General features: G+C 41.8%; 1 protein-coding gene across 1 annotated transcript in view; it reads left to right on the top strand.

Annotated features, from left to right (window-relative positions):
• Window positions 1-12755, top strand: part of AFTPH (aftiphilin) — a 35913-nt gene extending 23158 nt beyond the window's left edge. Inside the window, exons 7-9 of the mRNA XM_009884961.1 lie at window positions 1430-1513; window positions 5490-5613; window positions 11517-12755. Of these exons, the coding sequence (XP_009883263.1) occupies window positions 1430-1513; window positions 5490-5613; window positions 11517-11661 (353 nt within the window). The 3' untranslated portion in view covers window positions 11662-12755. The remainder of the gene's footprint in view (window positions 1-1429; window positions 1514-5489; window positions 5614-11516) is intronic.
• Window positions 12756-17919: the final 5164 nt, after the last annotated feature.

Here is a 17919-nt window from a genome sequence, read left to right as displayed (position 1 = left end):
TTCCTGCTGTATGCTAATGACACAGTGGCAATATTAACACTTCATTACAGACATAACTGCAGGTTATAATGAAACTCTGAACAAATGAGCATTTTAGATTGACAAGTTTTACTTCTTAAAAGTATTTTTCACCAATGAACTATCTCTTTAGACGTCCTTTGAATGACAAACTTGTGTAGAGTGGCTACTTCAAAGCACAATATTTCAACCAGGAACTGTTTGCAAAAGATACGCTTCTTGAGCTGAAAGTTTTCAGATTTACAGATAATTTTATATTTCAAAAATGGGACTTCATCTGTTATCACTTTTGCTTACGCTCAAGAGCTAATTATAGCAAGTACATGAAATCAGAGGTAGCTACCAACTTATTTGTATCTGTAAATGTATATAGTTACCACATAAAAGACCCTTCACCTATATCTATTTTAATAGCAAAGTGAGTTGTGCCACCGCCTCCAGTCTCAGCAATGTAAGTGCATGCAAAGGAAATAAAACAAGTTTTGCCAACTTGTGCGATTGACAGTCCGGCAACCTGTAAAGAAAGCGATACCTTTACGAGGGGAGCCTGCTAACAGCAATTAATTCGTGACACGCAAGTCGTTCAAAAGCAGGCTAAAATAAACTGCATCTCTTACCGTGCACTGGTGTTCCCTCGCGGTGTTGTGCCAGAACATGTGGGACGTTAAGAGTGGGGATAGCGATATCAATGCTGCTGAAGGAAAGCCTGGATGGACCCTTTTGCTGTTGTCTGGTGTCTTATTACTTCAGTCAATCATCATGCTTTCTTTTTAACAAACAACTTCTTTAAAATGTATCTGGGTTTGATTTCTGTTTTAGTACTAAAGGGGAACAGTATAATTTACCAGTGAGGAACTGGAAATCAGTGGCATTTGTTGGCCTGTGTTCACACTGCTTTAAGATAATGCTAATTAATAGCTGAAAGCTGCTAAATAAAGCTTTAAAGTTGGTTGGGGTTTTTTTGGTTCTTTGCTCTCTGGGGATCTGCTAAGTCTTCCTGACGAAAGAAAGGCTTTTGATTTCAGTGAGGGGAGAAAAAGCCTGCTATATTCCAACTATCAATTGATCTCTATATTGTTTCCCTTTAACTGATCACATCTTTCTCTCTGGGTCGTGCTGGTTCTCTTTCATTTTTAGATTGAAATAAATATATCTATTTTAAAGTTACTAGTGTTGATTTCCTTGCTGCATTGTACATGAGGAAATGTGCACTGAATTAAGCTGTTAACATTTTTAGAAGGTACAAACTAATACTGTAAGCATTGTTTTCATGTCGATTTTTAAATTGCGTACTGAGTACTAATTATAACTTGCATGTTCAAGTGTGTGTCTTACCCCTTTTTACACATAAACCCCTCCCTTGGCTTACCTTCTATATGGCTGCCTACCAACACGGTCACTGAATTTCAAGCTAGTGGAGGTTCCACTCTTCTGAACCTTGATTTCTTTGGGCCCGTGGATGACAGTAGCTCTAGCAGCACCACCACAATCCCAGGTCAGCAGAGTGTTAAAACCACAACTGTAATCTTGTAACGACTTACTAAAAGCATGAGCACATCACTTGACTTTCCTATAAACAAGGAGAAATTTTACGTTGCGTTTCTCGACAGTGTCTTTCTGCTGCGTTTTGTTTCCTTTAATCTGTGTTCTGTTCGCTGATGTTTTGTATCGAGTGCGAGGTATTTAAAAGGTACTGTCAGCTCGGTGTTTGCCACGTGCTGAAGGAATGAATGGCTCTTACGCTCTTGCAAATAAGATGTTAAAACACTTGGTTCGCATGAGAAATGTTGAAAGTTAACTTTTCGAAGCGCTTAAGAAAAATTGAAAAATGCTGTAGATGGGAGGATTCCCAAAAAATAAGGCTTGTTCTCTCTTCCGAACGAGTGCCTCCAGATCATAGGATTATGATGTTATTTGGAAGTTACGTGTGAATATAAAGTTATGGGGCTTAACGTATCACAACCCCGCTGGTCTTTGCTGGTTCCAGGAGGCTGTAAATTTCTGCTTCGTGTGAACTACTAACAGTGAAAAAAGTGTTTTAACAACATTCATCATAAAAACAAGGATAGTTGCATGTTTGTGGGACATCAGAAGCTAATGAATGTTAATTAGAAAACCAAAGCACTTTATCTGCAACTTGCTCCCTTAAAAGGAGACAAAACCACCACTCTCTCCACTGAATAATACGTGAAAGTAATTGAATGCATTTATCGCCGGGTTTTGACGTGCTCTGAGTATTTTGCGCGAGCTTGTGAAAACCTACGCTTCGAATAAATTTCTGCAGGAATTTAAGGGAACATTTTTGGGATTTCTCTCAGTGCATAGGTTAGGTAGATAAGGCAAATACCCTTTCAATGCAATGCCTGAAGCCATGATAATCACTTTCTTTAGAGGAAAGGGGTTTTTTTACCCCCTCAGCAATTTGGAATTTAAAAAAAATCAATTTTTAAGAGGTCTGGGGTTTTCCCACATTTCAAATAAGCGCTTATAATTTTTGTTGTATTTTTTTGTTTTTAAAAACCTGCTTTGTTTAGTTTTGAAAGCTGATCATTGAAGGCAATTACATGGCACCGCCTTCCAAATGTCTTTTTATTCCACCCTTGAGAAATGGCCTTATCAGATGAAAGACGGCAGGTTTGTCTTGCAAGTGATAGGTAGCAAATTCAAGATGCTTGAGTCCTGCAGATTCTTTTTTGAAGTGTGTGCAAGTCTACCGACACAGAAGTCGTCAGTACCCCATACGTGTACTGCTCGTGCAGTTGGGTACGTTCTTGTGTCCTGATGCTGTGCACGCTTGAACCGATTACTGGAGCGATACTTTGTTAGCCTTTTATTGTATTATTTTTTTTTATGTTGTTGTTGTTTCACCAAGTTACAGGTATTACTGCCTTCCCTGGTATGCCCTGTAGTGCCTATTTTTGGAGGGGTTTTTTTTGGTTTTGGCTTTTCTTTCCTCCTGACTTGTTTCTGGGAAAGTCATTTGTTTCTTGGCTTGCAGCTCGTGTGTTTGTGTGTGTGTTTAGGAGCTTTGTGTGGGGTTTGGTTGGCTAACTTTCCTTCAATATCTCATTAAGGTTTTGCAGTGCTTTGGTTAAATATTCTCCAATGATTCGAATAAAACGGAGAATATGCAACTCTTAAAAATAACGAAAATAATTGAAAGACAAATTGTTAGATCTTTTGGCTTAAAGAAGAAACTTTTATCAGTAATAGAAGTTTGTTCTTTCTCTGAAGACCTTAATTTTACTCACTATAGCTCTACACTGTATTCTTCTCAGTCTGATTCCATCAGCAGCCAAAATCGCTTCGTACTAAAATTTGCATTCTACGTCATGAACAGGGAGTTAACTCATTTCTAGTATGTTCCCCCAGATTTAGTGTATCGTTTTATTTTTCATGTCGATAGTTTAACATAAATGTAGCCGAGTAAGAGGTTCCTAAAGAACAGTAAATTGAGCGGTGACATCGCACTACAACTAAAATGAATTCAGGACCGTAAACGTGAATACCTAAATGATGTAACTTATAAGGTTGCATTTAACATTTGTTGCAGAGTTGCATGTCAAAGGACTCCTTGTTTCAATTAGCTTGACAATTTGTACCTTAATGGGATTTCGCAGGCTTCTGCAAGTTAAAGTGTATTTCTTCAAGTCTTCCTCTCCCTGTTTGAAAGTGGGGATTTCACGGAATAGCTGGGCTTTTTCCGATTTCCGAGTTCTGTAAACATCTGACAATACTTAAAGTCTTGGTATACTGGTCTCAGGACAGTACATATTTTGATGTTTTGCCTGAAACTGGATGAAATTGACTTTGAAAACACAGACTTAAAAAACGTAGGTTGAAAGGAGAACTGATTAACTGCTACTCAACTCATATTAAATGGAGCAAATCTTCCCCTTCCCACCTCCTGCAGCTTAACCAGATGATTTTTTTTAATTTTACTTTTTGGTTGGCTTAATTTCCTAACAATGAAAGAGTACTTCACTTGGGCACAAAAGACGAATGGTCAAGACACTGCCTGGGGAGCGTTCATGCAAAGCAGGCATGAGGATTATTAACCTCATTTGTTTGCTCACGTAGTACTGCAATTACCGGGTGGAAAAGACAGGACGATAGGCGGAGGCATTTTTTTATTATTATTATTATTATTTAGTAAGCTTTGGGTATTTTTCAGAAATACTTCTAAAAGTGTCTTGATCCAGGCGAGTAAACTGGGTAAAATCATCAGCGCATCAGTTTATAAATGCTGGTTTATATATTAGGCGCCTACACGGGACCGTCGTGTCCAAGTATTTGCAACGTTTGTTCTGCGGTAGTACAAAATGCTTCTGTGTTGTCCAAACCAGCTGGCACCAGAATTAAACTTGTTTAGAATGCAGGTGTCTCTAAAACACCATGCTTCCGCACAAAAATTCTACGCTGTTTGTGAAAAATATTTATAATTGTGGATGGCACGTATGCACACTTCATTTAAACCCATGAAGCGTAAAATAGCTGAAACTGTAGCTAGAGGAATATCACCGATTTAAAATGCTTCTGAGCAACAAAATGTGTTGTGACAGTCTTTCCTCCTGATTTGTTTTGGTAATTCGAATTCCTAGAAACTTTTAAAAAGAAAACATACTTAATACCTGGAAATTTTACAGCTCCTTCCTACTGTGATGTGACGTTTGATATTAAACAGGTAGAATTTCACCCATACCTATGGGTTTTTTGGGGGTGGAGGTTTCCATTGTTTGCATTGTTTTCAGAACGGCCTCTGCTGATAAAATCGGAAATCCATTCACAACGTATGTGATGTCAAAATTAAGCATCTGACTTAAGATATCTGAAACTAAAATCAAGGCTGAAACATCCAGATACTCGATGCTTTATAAATTCTTGAAAGATGAAAAGGGAGCAGAGACTAAAGGTTTTGGGAGGGTTATACATATTAGTATGTAACTTTTTTGATGCCATTCCGCTTGTGTGTGTCGTAAAAGCTGCTTTTTCTCACTTAAAAATTTTTTAGCACAACCTCTTGTGAAAAGCAAGATGCTAAATGCACTCTAATGCATGCCAGTGTTGTGTGTAATTTCTCGTTAAAGAGTTGATCCCTGTTAACGTGTGGCATTCTTCTAATACAAAGAGTTAAAGTCATCGAAACAATCCTTTTTAACACAGCTGACATTTTTACGGGTGTTTCACTCTAAAAGGTAAATCAAATTTGTTTTGTTTGCTCTTAGACTGAGACCTTGTATGCCAGACTTGATCCAATGTGTGTGTATTTTGTAGTGCAACGATAAAAGCTACTGAAAAAGGGTGGGGAGAGTTTTAGAAATGCAGACGTGTTCTGTCATGTTCTTGTCATGTATCTTGAAATTAAAAATGATTCAGATGTTTACAGAAAACAGTCTCTAGCAAGTTGGTCTGTGGCTAATTATGGCTATACTTGCCTCCAACCATCACTGATTATCATTTTATACTATAAGGTGTGGATCCTGAGTTGTATGAATTGACAACCTCAAAACTGGAAACTTCCAATGCAAGCAGCAGAGTGACTGATGCGTTTGCAAGACTCATGTCCACTGTGGAGAAGGCGAGCACGTCCACAAGGTAAATACTCTTTGTTGCGCTTTTTTCTTCTTTTTCTTAGGGTGACACGAAATGTGAGGAGTGAATGCGTGTGCTGGTTTAGGTCAGAAGTTCTTGAATGATCAAAAGGCTGAAATTTAGTAATTACATTTAAATATGAAATTCATAGTACTGTAGTTCATATTTCAAATTATCGTAAAACTCTAAATTAAGATGGGAACCAGTTCATGAGCTGAAAGGAAAAGATCACCAGGACATAAGTTGAAAAGCTAGAGCCAAAGAAGGAACTGGAAGGAGCGACTTTCTGAAGAACAGAGCTGATTCCTAAGAACAGAAGGGTAAAGTGAACCACGCAGTTCAGCGGTCGAGGACTTTGACGGAAGACTCTCCTCGGTCCTCTTTGTAATTTATAGATATGGAATGTTCCACAAGTAAAATTATAAAACTCTCTATGAATTATGACAGTTTTTGTCCCTTCCAATATATTTCTAGTACCTGTCAAAACCTCAGTGACCAAACAGATTGATTTTGCTGTTACAAGCGCGTAGTTGGTTTAGGATGTCCCTCGTGGACCCCTTCATGGATCTCTTGTGAAGTTCTGTACTATTTTTTTTAAAGGTAGAGCCTATTTGAAAGGCTTTAGATGTCAAATGTCTTCCTTGAAGTCTGGCCTCTTGAATGGGTGCAGGATAGTTTCTCCACTTATAAGCTTGTATTCTTTGGGTTTATTTTTTGAGTTGTGTATCTTAGCAGTAGGATCCTGGGCTGTCTTAACACGTAATTAATGTCTGTGCCAATTAAAGAATTGCTGAGTGATTCTTACCAAATAAGAAGTTTCTATTGTTGAGGAAGTGCATGCTTTAACATGCAAGAAATATTAGTTGCTTTGCAAGTAATAAATAGTAACGCAGCCTCTCTTATAGGTGAGCTTTAGGGTTTCTTTGACACTCTGAAACGAAATAGATGCGTTTCCATGCAGCACAGCACTCGCAGAGGAGGCACGGTTGAAGGGAGTTGTGGCAAACGTAGCGATTTGTAATGGTGGGACGTAGCTGGCTTTCTTAAAATTCCTAAAACTATAGTTTTCCCAATGAAAGAACATGTTTTAAAAGAGCTCTTGAAAACTATCTTGCTAGTTTTCCTGCAGTGAAAATGTTCAAAGTGAACACTGAATAAAAAAGATCGACAAGCCGTGAAATTTCAAGGGAGAACCAGTAGAGGGAACTCCACACTTCAATGCTGATTTTTTGTGTCTGGGCTTTTGGATTGCCTCTTTTCCTATCCATGGAGTGCATGTACTCTTTCTGAAGATCCGCTAGTGGGGAAGTTTGACTTCCACTAATTAGAAAACATAGTTACGTTTGAAATATTTTTGTAATACACTCCTAAGTCTAATTTAAAAGTAACCACAAATTCCCAGCAGGACATACGAATTCCAAATGTATCATTAGTTATTTTATCTCTGTTCATAGATTTGTACCTGCTTGCTTGCTTTAAGATATCCCAGCTTACTTTTTCTTTACCAAGGAACAGGGAAGTCTGCTTTGCTTAAATGGATGTTGACCTTCACTTTTCTGTGTTGTTCTTTTTTGATATGAGGGATTTGGGGGTTTTCCCAATGCTTCCACAGTGCACTTGAAAGCTCTTACTCGCTCTGTTAAAGCTCTTTATCCACTCTTTATCCAGATGTCAAAGTTCTTTCCTCGTTCTGGGAGGCATTGCTTACTGATAGGAAGAGGTTCGAGGTCTGTGCTGTAGGAGTACATCAGGCTGGGGACCTGGGACACTGCGGTTAAGTTCAGAAATGCACAAGGATTAGCTGTTTTAAAGCAGCTGTTTTCACTGTTCAATACATTTTGTATGTTTCTGTCAACTCTCACTTTTAAAAATTCCAAGTGTTTTTTTCTCTCTTCTGATTTCATGCTCTCTGAAAGAAAAGCAGTCTGTTTTTCAAGCTAGAAGCCTTCAGAGGTATAAGAAGGTCTTATCTCAGAAGCATGCCAAATGTGTTGCACTATGTTAGCTTTTTCTAACAAAATTGTTTTTCTTTTGAGATTTTTAGTCTTTTTTTGACGAACTAGAGACTTCAAAATAGGAGCGGCTGGGTATAGCCAGCTCAAGAAGCATGACATTCATCCGCAAACTTGGCAGTGGGGACTATTAGCCATTCATGGTAATTGAAGGTGTGGCCGGTGGCTTAACACCACTTCGATGGCAACTTCAGTTGTGCTGAGGTTATCCCATGTCTGTAACTTGTCTGAACTCAGGATCTTTAGGGTAGAGTTTAGAGTGGAAAGACCGTTGTTCCGTTGCGGGAAGCCATCTGAAGAGTCATCTTTGTCTGAAATAGCCCTGTCTTTTGCTTCCAAACTGATCTCTTGAAGCTGGGAAGCCAATTTCCCAGAAGGAAAGCGTTGGGAGAGGAGGGGAAACTTCCCCCTCAGCTTGAGCCTGAAACCTTGGCGGCAGCAGTAAGCGTTGAAGGTCAGGGATCCAGTGCAGCATTCCACCGAGCGAGACTCTGCAGTCTTGCCCAGTTCCACAGAACTGGCAGAGATCAAAAGTTTATCTGCTGTCTTTTTGAAGGAAGGCAGAGCACTGATACCTTTCCAAGAAATGGCCGAAACCCTCATTTAAACTGGAAATAGTCCTTGTGGGTGGTGTTGGATGGAGCAGGCTAACTCTTAATTACAGAGCGATTATTTTTTTTTTTTTTTTTAAAGTGCGTTTCTCTAATCAACTCATTGTTGCTGTTAGAGCCTGGCCTTGCTGGTGCCATCCACAAAACCCTTGGCAAAAATGGGAGATGACTGAAGTCCTGAAAGACTGAAGGCTGTAGGAAGGGGTTGGAATGCAAAACAGAACAGGGAGGTGTGAGTGACACATTGACAAAGCGTTCCCTATTTCTTGCTAAGTTGTCTTCCAACAACTGTCCTGCCTGTCAGTCTGACTAATTTCTTGCAGCTTAATGCTAACGTGCCTTTGAAAAGGAAACTTCGTGCCAGCAGGTAGAGGGACTTGCAATTATTTGCTTGGGTAAGGGCATCCCCTCTGTCCTCTGTCTCAGGAGGAACTGTAACCTAGTGTAAGAGAAGAGATGGATGGGGCCAAAATGCTCTGTAAAAGGTAGTTTTAATACCTTAATAGGCAGGGACCCTTTTTATTGAGCGAGGGCTGCGTCCTTTAATGGTTTAGTAATCAAAACATCTGGTTCCAAAGCAGGCAGAGGTAGTATAGCTGCCACTGACAATCCACTTACTCGGGTGTCTGTTCTGTAAGCCATGGTAGCTATAGATATTAAGAGAAGCTCTGCAGCAGCCCCCCATAGGCCAAGGTTTAGCAAAAGAATCTCTTGACAGCGGGAACAACTTCAGCAAAAGTGGTGGCTGAAATTAATGCATCTGACACGGTTCTTCCTCTTGCCTCTATCGAAAGGCACTGTGGTTGTTAGGCAATTTGGTAAGTTTTAAGGGTAAAAACAGCCTGCAGCGATGATGCTACTTTGTCTTTTAAGTTTAGAGAGTTAGAAAGTCATTTTTAGGGTTTGCCCTGCTGCTGTTTGCTGCTGAAGGGGCTGACTGTTAGCCAGAAAGGGTCCTCGCAGTGTCCAGTTTTATTGTCTTCTAGAGGAACCTGCCCCTCTCCATCAAAGAATGGAGACTTCAGGCTATCTCATCCCTCTCTGCACTGAGATGATTTAAAAAACGGGTTTGCCTCCTTAGCAAGTGATTCTATCTATAGCAGTAACTTGGTCATAGTTAAATAACATTTGTTGTGTTATTGTCCTTCTTTATAGATACTTTTTACAAAGCACATTTAGTAGATAAATTATTGCAAAGGGCCTCCGGCCAGGAGGGGAGCGTTCCGTGGTCGAGTGCGATTCACATGTGAGTGTGCTCCGTGGTGCGCGTGTTCCGCAGTGACGTTGCAGAGACCAGGTAGTACAGCAAGAGCAATAGCATCATCCTGTGATAAAGGTCCTGCGTATGACCACCAAATAAAATGAAGCGCTGCCTCTGGGACCCAGCAGTGCCATTGCTTCATGTGCCGCAGTTGAGCAGAGGAGGAAGAAGCGTATAAATAGCAAGGAGTGTGTGAGCTCCTCCTCGGTGCCTGATTAACAATTACAGGAACTCCTTTTAATGCAGATCTCTGAGTCAGCCCTCTTCCTTTGGCTTCCTCTGTCAAACGCTCCTTTGTTAGCTGTAAGTCCTTGTTCATCAGGAGTTTGTACCTTTAAGAGGCTTGTGGTAAGTGATTACTAATAGTGGCACCAGATACTGATAACACAGTGGTGGGTGACAACCACATTTCAACAGCTCGGAGATAGTCCGTCGAGTGCAAACAGAGCTGACTGTGAGGTTGTTAGAGGAGGCACATGCTGGCTCTCTGCTTCTTCCTTCGGTAAATCCAGCGCGCAGCTTTGTTTATCCTCCAGAATTTGGTAATCTGCCTAGTCAGTGGCTCATGAAATTCCACTGCAGCAGAGAAAAGAAAATATTGCTATTCTAGTGAAGGAAAGTCAGATTTAGTATCTAGGCTGCCTCGTCTAAAGATCTTTCATCAAGTGGAGATTTCAAGTAGCAAACAAAAGTGATAGTTCAGTGTCAACACAATGATCAGTGATGTCAAGGATGAGTTTGACTCCAGCTCTTTTTTCTCTTCTCCTCCTAGCTAAGAAATTCTGAGACTGCTGCTGAAGCAAACACGTAGCCCTTCGCTTTCCCCTGATCTCTGATCAGTTCAGGAAACGATCCTGATGGGTGCTGACAAAAGAAAATATAAGTACATGCTGCTCCGTGATCGGAGTGGTGATGGCCCTCTCATGGGCTCATTTTAAAGTTTATAGCTAAGACAAGCTGTAGAATGGAAATTTCGGAAGTGTTCTAGGGAAAGGCAGTTTACTTGGTTTGAGCCTTTTGTCTCTGTTTTGGATTTTTTTTCCCCCAAAGATTAGGGAGCTTATTTAGCTAGAATTTCTGATGTCATTACAGGGTGTAGCAGGTGCCTTTTTGGAACTGGAATAATTTTTGATGGAAAACTGAGTATTTCTAGTAACAGGTAGCGCTCTTCAAAGATAAGCCAGGTGTCTGTAAAGTATGGATGTTTGGGCAGGGGAAAGGGGTCTTCGGCTGCCGTGTGAGCCAGGCTTCATTTTACCTAGGAAATGCGAGGGGTTTGCGTAATAGTGAAAACCAAGCGACATGGGATTCTGACCTCTTTACTCATTTGCGCTCGGTAATTCTTGTGAATAATGCAAAAGGCAAAGTAAACACCAGTGATTCCCGAACTGCTGTTTGTATCATTATGGCTACATGTACTACTGCACTTCAAAGCAAGTAGCCACAAGTTGTGAGCCACCTTTTGCTGCTGATGAGCCCGGCGGGGGGGGGGGGGGGGGTGAATCACGATGTAGAGCAGTTTGATGTCTAATCTGAGTACGGTCATGTCGGAAACACAGCATTCTCTTTATTCTAAAAGTATTATGAAGGAAGTTAGGAACTTCTTAATGTCGTTTCGAGATTTTTGCATTTTATTTTGAAAGATTATGCTGGATTTAAGTAGCTTAGAGCTAATGCTCCTATTGTCTTATCCCTAGAATACGGGCATGGTTGTTTCTTCAAGTGAGTGGTCCCAGAATGGCACACTGGAACCTGCCAAAAAAAGAAAAATATCTAAAAATTAGCATCTGAATAGATTAATTTTTTCTTCCTTATTCAGGAACGTTTTGCTGACTTTCTATGTTAATGTTTTGTTGGTAGGCAGGGAGGTATTATAACATTAGACTACCTTCAAGTAGCTTATAGAAGTGCCTATCTATGGGAGACAAACTGCCAGAACATTGCTTCAGGCGGTGGTTCTTTCAGTGATTCGAGGGATATCGGGTACTGGATTAATGCACTTTGTTCTTTTCTTCTCAACAGGAAGCCTAAAAAGGAAGAACATCTTAGTGAAGAGGCTGCCAAGGTGATTTCTAGCCTTCCTGACTTAACTTTCATGCATGCCAAGGTGTTGATGTTCCCAGCCACATTAACACCTTCAACAAGCTGCCAAGAAAAGGTAGACTAAAGTGATGTGAATTGGACGTTTTCTATTGATTTTTTTTTTTTCCTTCCCTCTGTGGGTCGTAAAAAGCAATCTTGCTTTAATTAAAAAAAAAAAAAATCAAGTTCAGATGATTTGTTGGTAAGCAGCACTAGAAAGGTATACATAATAATGTATATTTATTTACATACTGGAGTCCTAAATTTATATTAGAGAAAAATGTAAATAATTGGGGGTAAATCTTTTTGAAGATCTATTCTTTTTGTTGTGCTGGGGTGTATACATTTATGTCTTTGTGAAATACACTGGTGGTGTCCTTCTTACAAAACTTTAAAAAGTTTAAAAAAAAAAAAAAACTAAAAAAATCCTTGAAACACATAATGAAAATGTCAATCTTCACAATCTGTGAAGTCCCCCTTAAAAGTTTTCAGATTGCATTGAGCGTCTTTTTCTTTCTTGCATATATTGAAACTCGTGTTGCTGGAGAAAAACAAACCCAAAAGGTTAAGTTGTCCCTTTTGCAGGTTTTCAGTTGTTGTTTCTTTAAAACCCAGTAATTTCTCTTCTCTTTTAACAAGCTTAAGATGTGTTTTTTCCTTCTCTTCCCTCCCCCTTCCCCCCCTCCCCCTGGTTGATTGGTTGGCTGATCAATTTTTATGTTCTTAAACTTCAATAGTAGTCCCTGTATAGCCTTTTGAAAGGTATGCTGTCAGTAACTTCTTGTTCCAGTTATGGATCACTGTCTAAACACTTGATTTTTTGGGGTCATTAGAAGGTTCTCTGCTTTTAATCAGTTTGATTTGGAAAAGAAGGACCAAAACTATATGAATGTCTTACAATGAAATTTACCTGTTTAAATTTTTTTTATGTTCTGTTGTACCACTATTCCTGTTTGATTTTGCACAGTGTAAAATGACATAATCATAGATTGCTATGGTTTTAGGCTGTATATACAGTAAAAAACTATGGGTTGTAAATGTCTGGGGAAATTCCTATGGAAAAAAGAGAGCTATGTAGAAGAACCTCTAAAAAGGTCAATGTGCATGCCCAAGGTCTTTTGAGATTTAAGTGTGTAAATTTCCTTTTAGCTTACACAAAATAAAATAATTTAAAAGATACATATGTATATAGTCTGTTATCTTTTTGTGCAGAATGTATACATTATTCCCGTTCCCGTTGACGGTAAAATTGATGCGCTGCATTAACAGTAGAACCTTCTAATTTGTGTTGCACAGACCCACGAAATGCACCAGTCGGGATCCTGCAGAAGGAGAAGCAGATTTCCCTTTAATTGTCCCATCTCTTTGAACGCGTCGTCATGTAGTCTTTTATTTCTGTCTCCAGCTTGCCTTCTGGCGTGTAGGGTGATGTGGCTCGAGACATGTTGGTATTTTGGGTTGGAGACTGCTTCAGCGATAACTCGGCTGTAAGAAACACAAATTATGGTGAGGTGAGAAAGGACAACTGATTTTTGCCTGTTTCTTCGCTAGAAATGAAAATGTAAATGTAGCATTTGCTTAAGTTTCCTAACGTGTTAGCTTGCACTGTAGCTCTTTCGGCAGCATCTCTTCAGAGGATATCGGTGGACTGTCTGCAGGTAAGGCATGCTCTGGGTGCTGATAATTCTTGAGAGTGCTTTGCACGGGCATAGGCTCTCCGTGTCTCACCTTCACTATGTGCACAGAACACTTAGTGTTCAGCAGTCACCACCAGTTCATCAGTTAACATCTAGTTCTGAGAAATCTCAGTGCGTTTTCTTACCTCTTTATTGCATTCTTTATCGTCTGACAGCACTTGAGTCAGAAAAGTTAAAGTTTGAGGTTGATGTCATTAGCTGGTATGCAGAAATGTCCTTGCAGAAGGAAGCTTTTTCCTTCTAGGGAGTCCTCTTGAAGTCTCCTCGGGAGATGAGCGCTGGAGTTCCACCTTTGTGAACGCAGGAGTTTCAGCGGGCGGTGGCCACTCAGAATTGCGAGAACAGCTCCTGCGGTTGTGATAAAGTTCATTTGTAAAGGCTAAATTGGCTTCTTTGCCCTCCAATTAGCGCTGCAGTGTACAATGCCGTGGTATCAAACTGCACCCTGTTGTAGCTGAAAAGGCTTATGCAAAAGCCATCTGCTTTACCATATATCCCCCAAACCACTTCTATTTGCTCCTTCTGCAGATTTTCACTACTGCACTGACTTCATGCCTGTTTCGTGTCAAAATTAGCTTTGCTAATCTCCCAGGTTTAGCGTAGTATTCTTTAGTGTGAGCTTATTATATCACTCAGTTCTGCTGTTGGGCTGCTGTAGGTTAAAATCGGTCCTTTTGTTTTCGTAACTGCGGCGTGTCCCTCGGAGCCGGAGTAGCGGTATAGCTGCAGTAGAGAGCTATAGCTATTGTTTCGGGGAGAATATGTTTAGGAGCTGACTCATGATCCTTGTCTGGCAGCAAGTGGACTGAAGTATTAAGGAGAGGTGGGGGTGGAAGTGCCAGCTGCGAGTTGATCTTTAGTCTCCTCACAATTGCCTCTAGAGGCAGCTGCCCATTTGTCTTCCAGTCTCCAAGCGCCGTACTGGTGGCCCGCTGTAGATGGGGGAGGGGGAAGAAATGGTGGAGAGAGGGGAAGGAGATTTCTGTTGTGATTGATGTACCAATCTGAAACTTTGGGAGACCTGGTACTACCTAGAGTGTGTTTATGGGGGTTTTATGTTCTTTCTGCCCCAAAAAAACCCACAGTTGCATCCTGCAAACCTTCACGGTGCTGAAAGACATAAATGTTCCATCTAAACTCAGCCTTTGGAGGTGGATGCTGCTTGCCTTAAAACATAATGTTGCTTTTTGTCTCCTAGCTTAAGCCCCCTTCTTTCTTGTCGATTGTGGGGTGGACAGGCAAGAATCCTCTTCCTCTCTCCCCCCCCCGTCTTGTACGGGCAGCTTTGTTCTTACGCAGAAAGTTTTGTCTAGCAGATCCGGCCCCGGCGGGGTTGTCCTTCCATGCTGTGTCTGTTGACACGGCGTGCCTTATCTGGTTTAATCTTTCTGGTAGGTTTATGGGCAGGATGGTAATTGATACTTTCTGCACATACGTGTTGCTGTGCGTTGTCATCAGACGTGTCAGCGTGTATCGCGTTCACTCCGAGAACTAGTGTCATTTAATAGTGAGGCGCTTATGTGCTCTTCAAACAGAAGCAGCGGAGGACGCTTGGTTCGGATGCAATTTGCCTGAGTTGGAAGGTGGCCATGAAGCAAAGTCCAAAACTCCCACTGTGAAGCGAGCTGCGGGCCCCTGAACGACTGCTAAGAAGAGCTGGACTCTGCTTGTGTTATCCGAAAGACTGCGCTCTGATGCTCAGTGGTTCAGCGCTGACTTACGGGGAGCTTTACCACCTGCTGCAGGTGTTAGCAGTGCTGTACTTCCCACAGCACTCGAAATGTTAAGACCTTCTCAGAATACCATTAGCTTGACAGATTCATTCTGAGATGCCAAAAAGAAAGCTTACAAATAACGTACGTAGATGCCCTCAAACGCAATTAGCGTGTACTGCAGTTAACCCTTCGTCACATTGGCTCGTTGTACAGACTTTTACCTGGTAATGAAATCGGCGTGTGGAAAGTTTTGTGGTTGGACTGCAGGACCGCTGTGCTTGGGCTGAATATCCAGTTGTCTTTATAGGATGCGAGGGAGGCTTAGCTCCGTGCGTGTAAGATGGATCAGCCTTGGCCTGACCGCTTACATCTAGGGGCAACTTTTCTGTGCCAGGTCTGTACCTCTGCGTAATTACCTTTTCAATTTCATAGCAGTCTGAAAATACAGGGTAGTTGCATCGTACATTTGAATATAATTTATAAAAGCATATGGCATCTAGTAATTGCGTAACACCCGCTAGGAGCGTCTGCTATAATAGCAGAGAAGTGGTGTTTGAGGGGTTTTTTTTGTCTCTGTCCTGAAGAGCACAGACTCTAAAGGCAGCAAGCAGCCTGGTCTGCTCTATCGGGTGAACCTGGAGTGTGAAAGGAGAAACAAGACATGTGAATTCAGAGGGCTAAAAACAGGGTGGGGAGAAGCTGGGAGAAAATGTGAAGCAAGAGCTGAGAAGGGAAATAAGAAGGTGAAGCAGAACTCTGAGTGTAGGCAGCTGGGATAGCTATAGGAAGAGCAGGTGGTGGGGAAAGTGGGATACAAGCATGAGGAGCAGGGGCATTTGGAGAGGAGAGAGAGCCTGGGATGGATTACAGGCGCACACACTGTGCCCACTGGCTGCGTTTCTCCAAAATCTGGAACTGAGCCTCAGAGACCCAAGTCTCTCTGTCACTATACTGCGGAGAAAATGTGTCAAACCCATTGGGTGAGTGTAAGTTGCATGTGTCGCAACAGCCCGCTATTGCTATCAATTATTTTTGGTAGGGAGCTGGACTGCAGACGTGAGGCTTTAAATGCAGCAGCTGGTGCATGTTTTAGGATTGATACAAGTCCGCGTGTTAGAAGACCTTTTTTTAAAAAAATTATTTTTAAATAAGGAGGTACATTATAAATGCAGACTGTAGGTGTAAAATCAAATCCTCGGAAGCTAAGCTCTGCTGCTGTGATTTGGAACTGCAGCTTCAGTCCTGTCGTGCATCTGCAACGTGACAGTCGTTGCTTACATATCGTCCTGTCTTCACCCCATCCTTGCCTCGTGCCTTGCACAGATTTATTCTCTGAATCAGTGTAGCGTAGTGAAACTCTTCTCTGCGGGGTCCCAGCTTCTTGTAGCTAAAAGGATGGCCTTATGTGGACACTCCGGAGAAGGCACAGTGGAAGGCGATGCTCTCCTGGCTCAAAGCGGTTGGCCGTGCCGGCTCTTTTGCAGGAGGTCACTTGTGCATTTCTGTCGTTCGGTGCCCAGCGTGAGTTGCCTGCTTGGGATGTGCAGAAATGCTAATTGCTCCGGGATGTATCTTAAGCTGTTAGGAGCTTTGCTTGTTGGATATACGATCAGGGCTTTGCGACACCAGGGGTCAGGTGCATGTGCTAAACACCCAAAACTGCTGGAGCTCTTGTTTTCACCTTGTCAGCCTGTTCTTAAACTTGTAATATACGTTGTTATCCCTGCGTTACAGCAAGGTTGCGGAGATCAGCTCCGTTTGAAATGCCATGCTCGTCTTTGTAGTTTGTCAGCGACATCGGAGAAGGACTCAGCTTATATAGGTATCACACGCATCTCAGAGGTATAGGGCAATGCTTACCGTCATGTCTGGATTCACTGTATGGTCACCGAAGAAAAGTATGTTCCTATTTTAGCGGCTCTGAATCTTCCTCTGCAGATCCACTGATTTTTGTCGGGACCCTACTCACCTAACACTAGGGCACCTACCTGCAGAGGTTCCTAGTACTATACTCCAGGTAGGAATTGGATTGTGTGCCTTAAATGAGGCTTGGGACTACTTGTAGAGTGTGAAGGGGCAAAAAACTACTTCTACTTGTAAAAAGAGACTGTGGTCCCGTGGAAAACAAAATTATGAGACTCTGTAACGACAGACTAAATTCAAAGGAGAGTAAAATTAAGGCGTCATAGATATTTTTGAGTGTTTGCCTTTTCGCGTGGTTTTCCATGTGCTTAATGGTCGGTTTTGGCGTAGTTTTGTACCTTTAGAATACGCGTGCGATAAACTGAACGGAGGCATCAAAATGAAGCTGACCCTCTCGGACTGTATGCCATAAGGTCCTCTGCTGGGCTTCCACCGGGGTCCTCGCTGTTCCTGTGCCCAAGGTGGCATTCGCTGCTGACCTGCTACACCTCTGCTAACGCTGCTGCTTCAGCTGCTGTGGCCGGTCCCTCCTCGTTAGGGCTGGGCCGTTGGGGCTCTACAAGCACGCGTGGTCCCATGCGTTTTGCGTGGTTGACGCCAGGTCTAGCAAGCAAACCCCCTCAGAATACAAGTAGGTTTCCTGCCGGGTTTGTTGTCGGTGCGTGAGCCTCGCCTCCCGTATTTAAAGCGATGCAGTTATTAAACGGGGAGGGAGGGGAAGCAGAGGGGCAGTTTTCAGCTCCACAGCCTTGTCTGTGTCTTTGTCTCTGCTTTTCCAATGAAATGTGTCTCGATGTTGGGTTTTTTTGTGTTTTGTTTTTGGTTGTTTTTTTTTTTTTTTAAATCTTTAAGCACACACTCAGTGTTTGTTTCCCTCAGCAAAGAACTGCGGTGAGGGCAGCTTACTGAAGCCAGGTGTGGTTTTTCAAGGCGGCCTTAATCTTTTAAATGGCAGGAAATGTTGTCTGGCCTGAGCTGGTCTTCAGAAGGCGTTACACAAGGAGAGAA

Source organism: Charadrius vociferus, unplaced genomic scaffold (assembly GCF_000708025.1).
Source record: "Charadrius vociferus isolate BGI_N301 unplaced genomic scaffold, ASM70802v2 scaffold740, whole genome shotgun sequence".
In the NCBI taxonomy this organism is placed as follows: domain Eukaryota; kingdom Metazoa; phylum Chordata; class Aves; order Charadriiformes; family Charadriidae; genus Charadrius; species Charadrius vociferus.
This window is presented reverse-complemented; position numbering and strand designations above follow the sequence as displayed.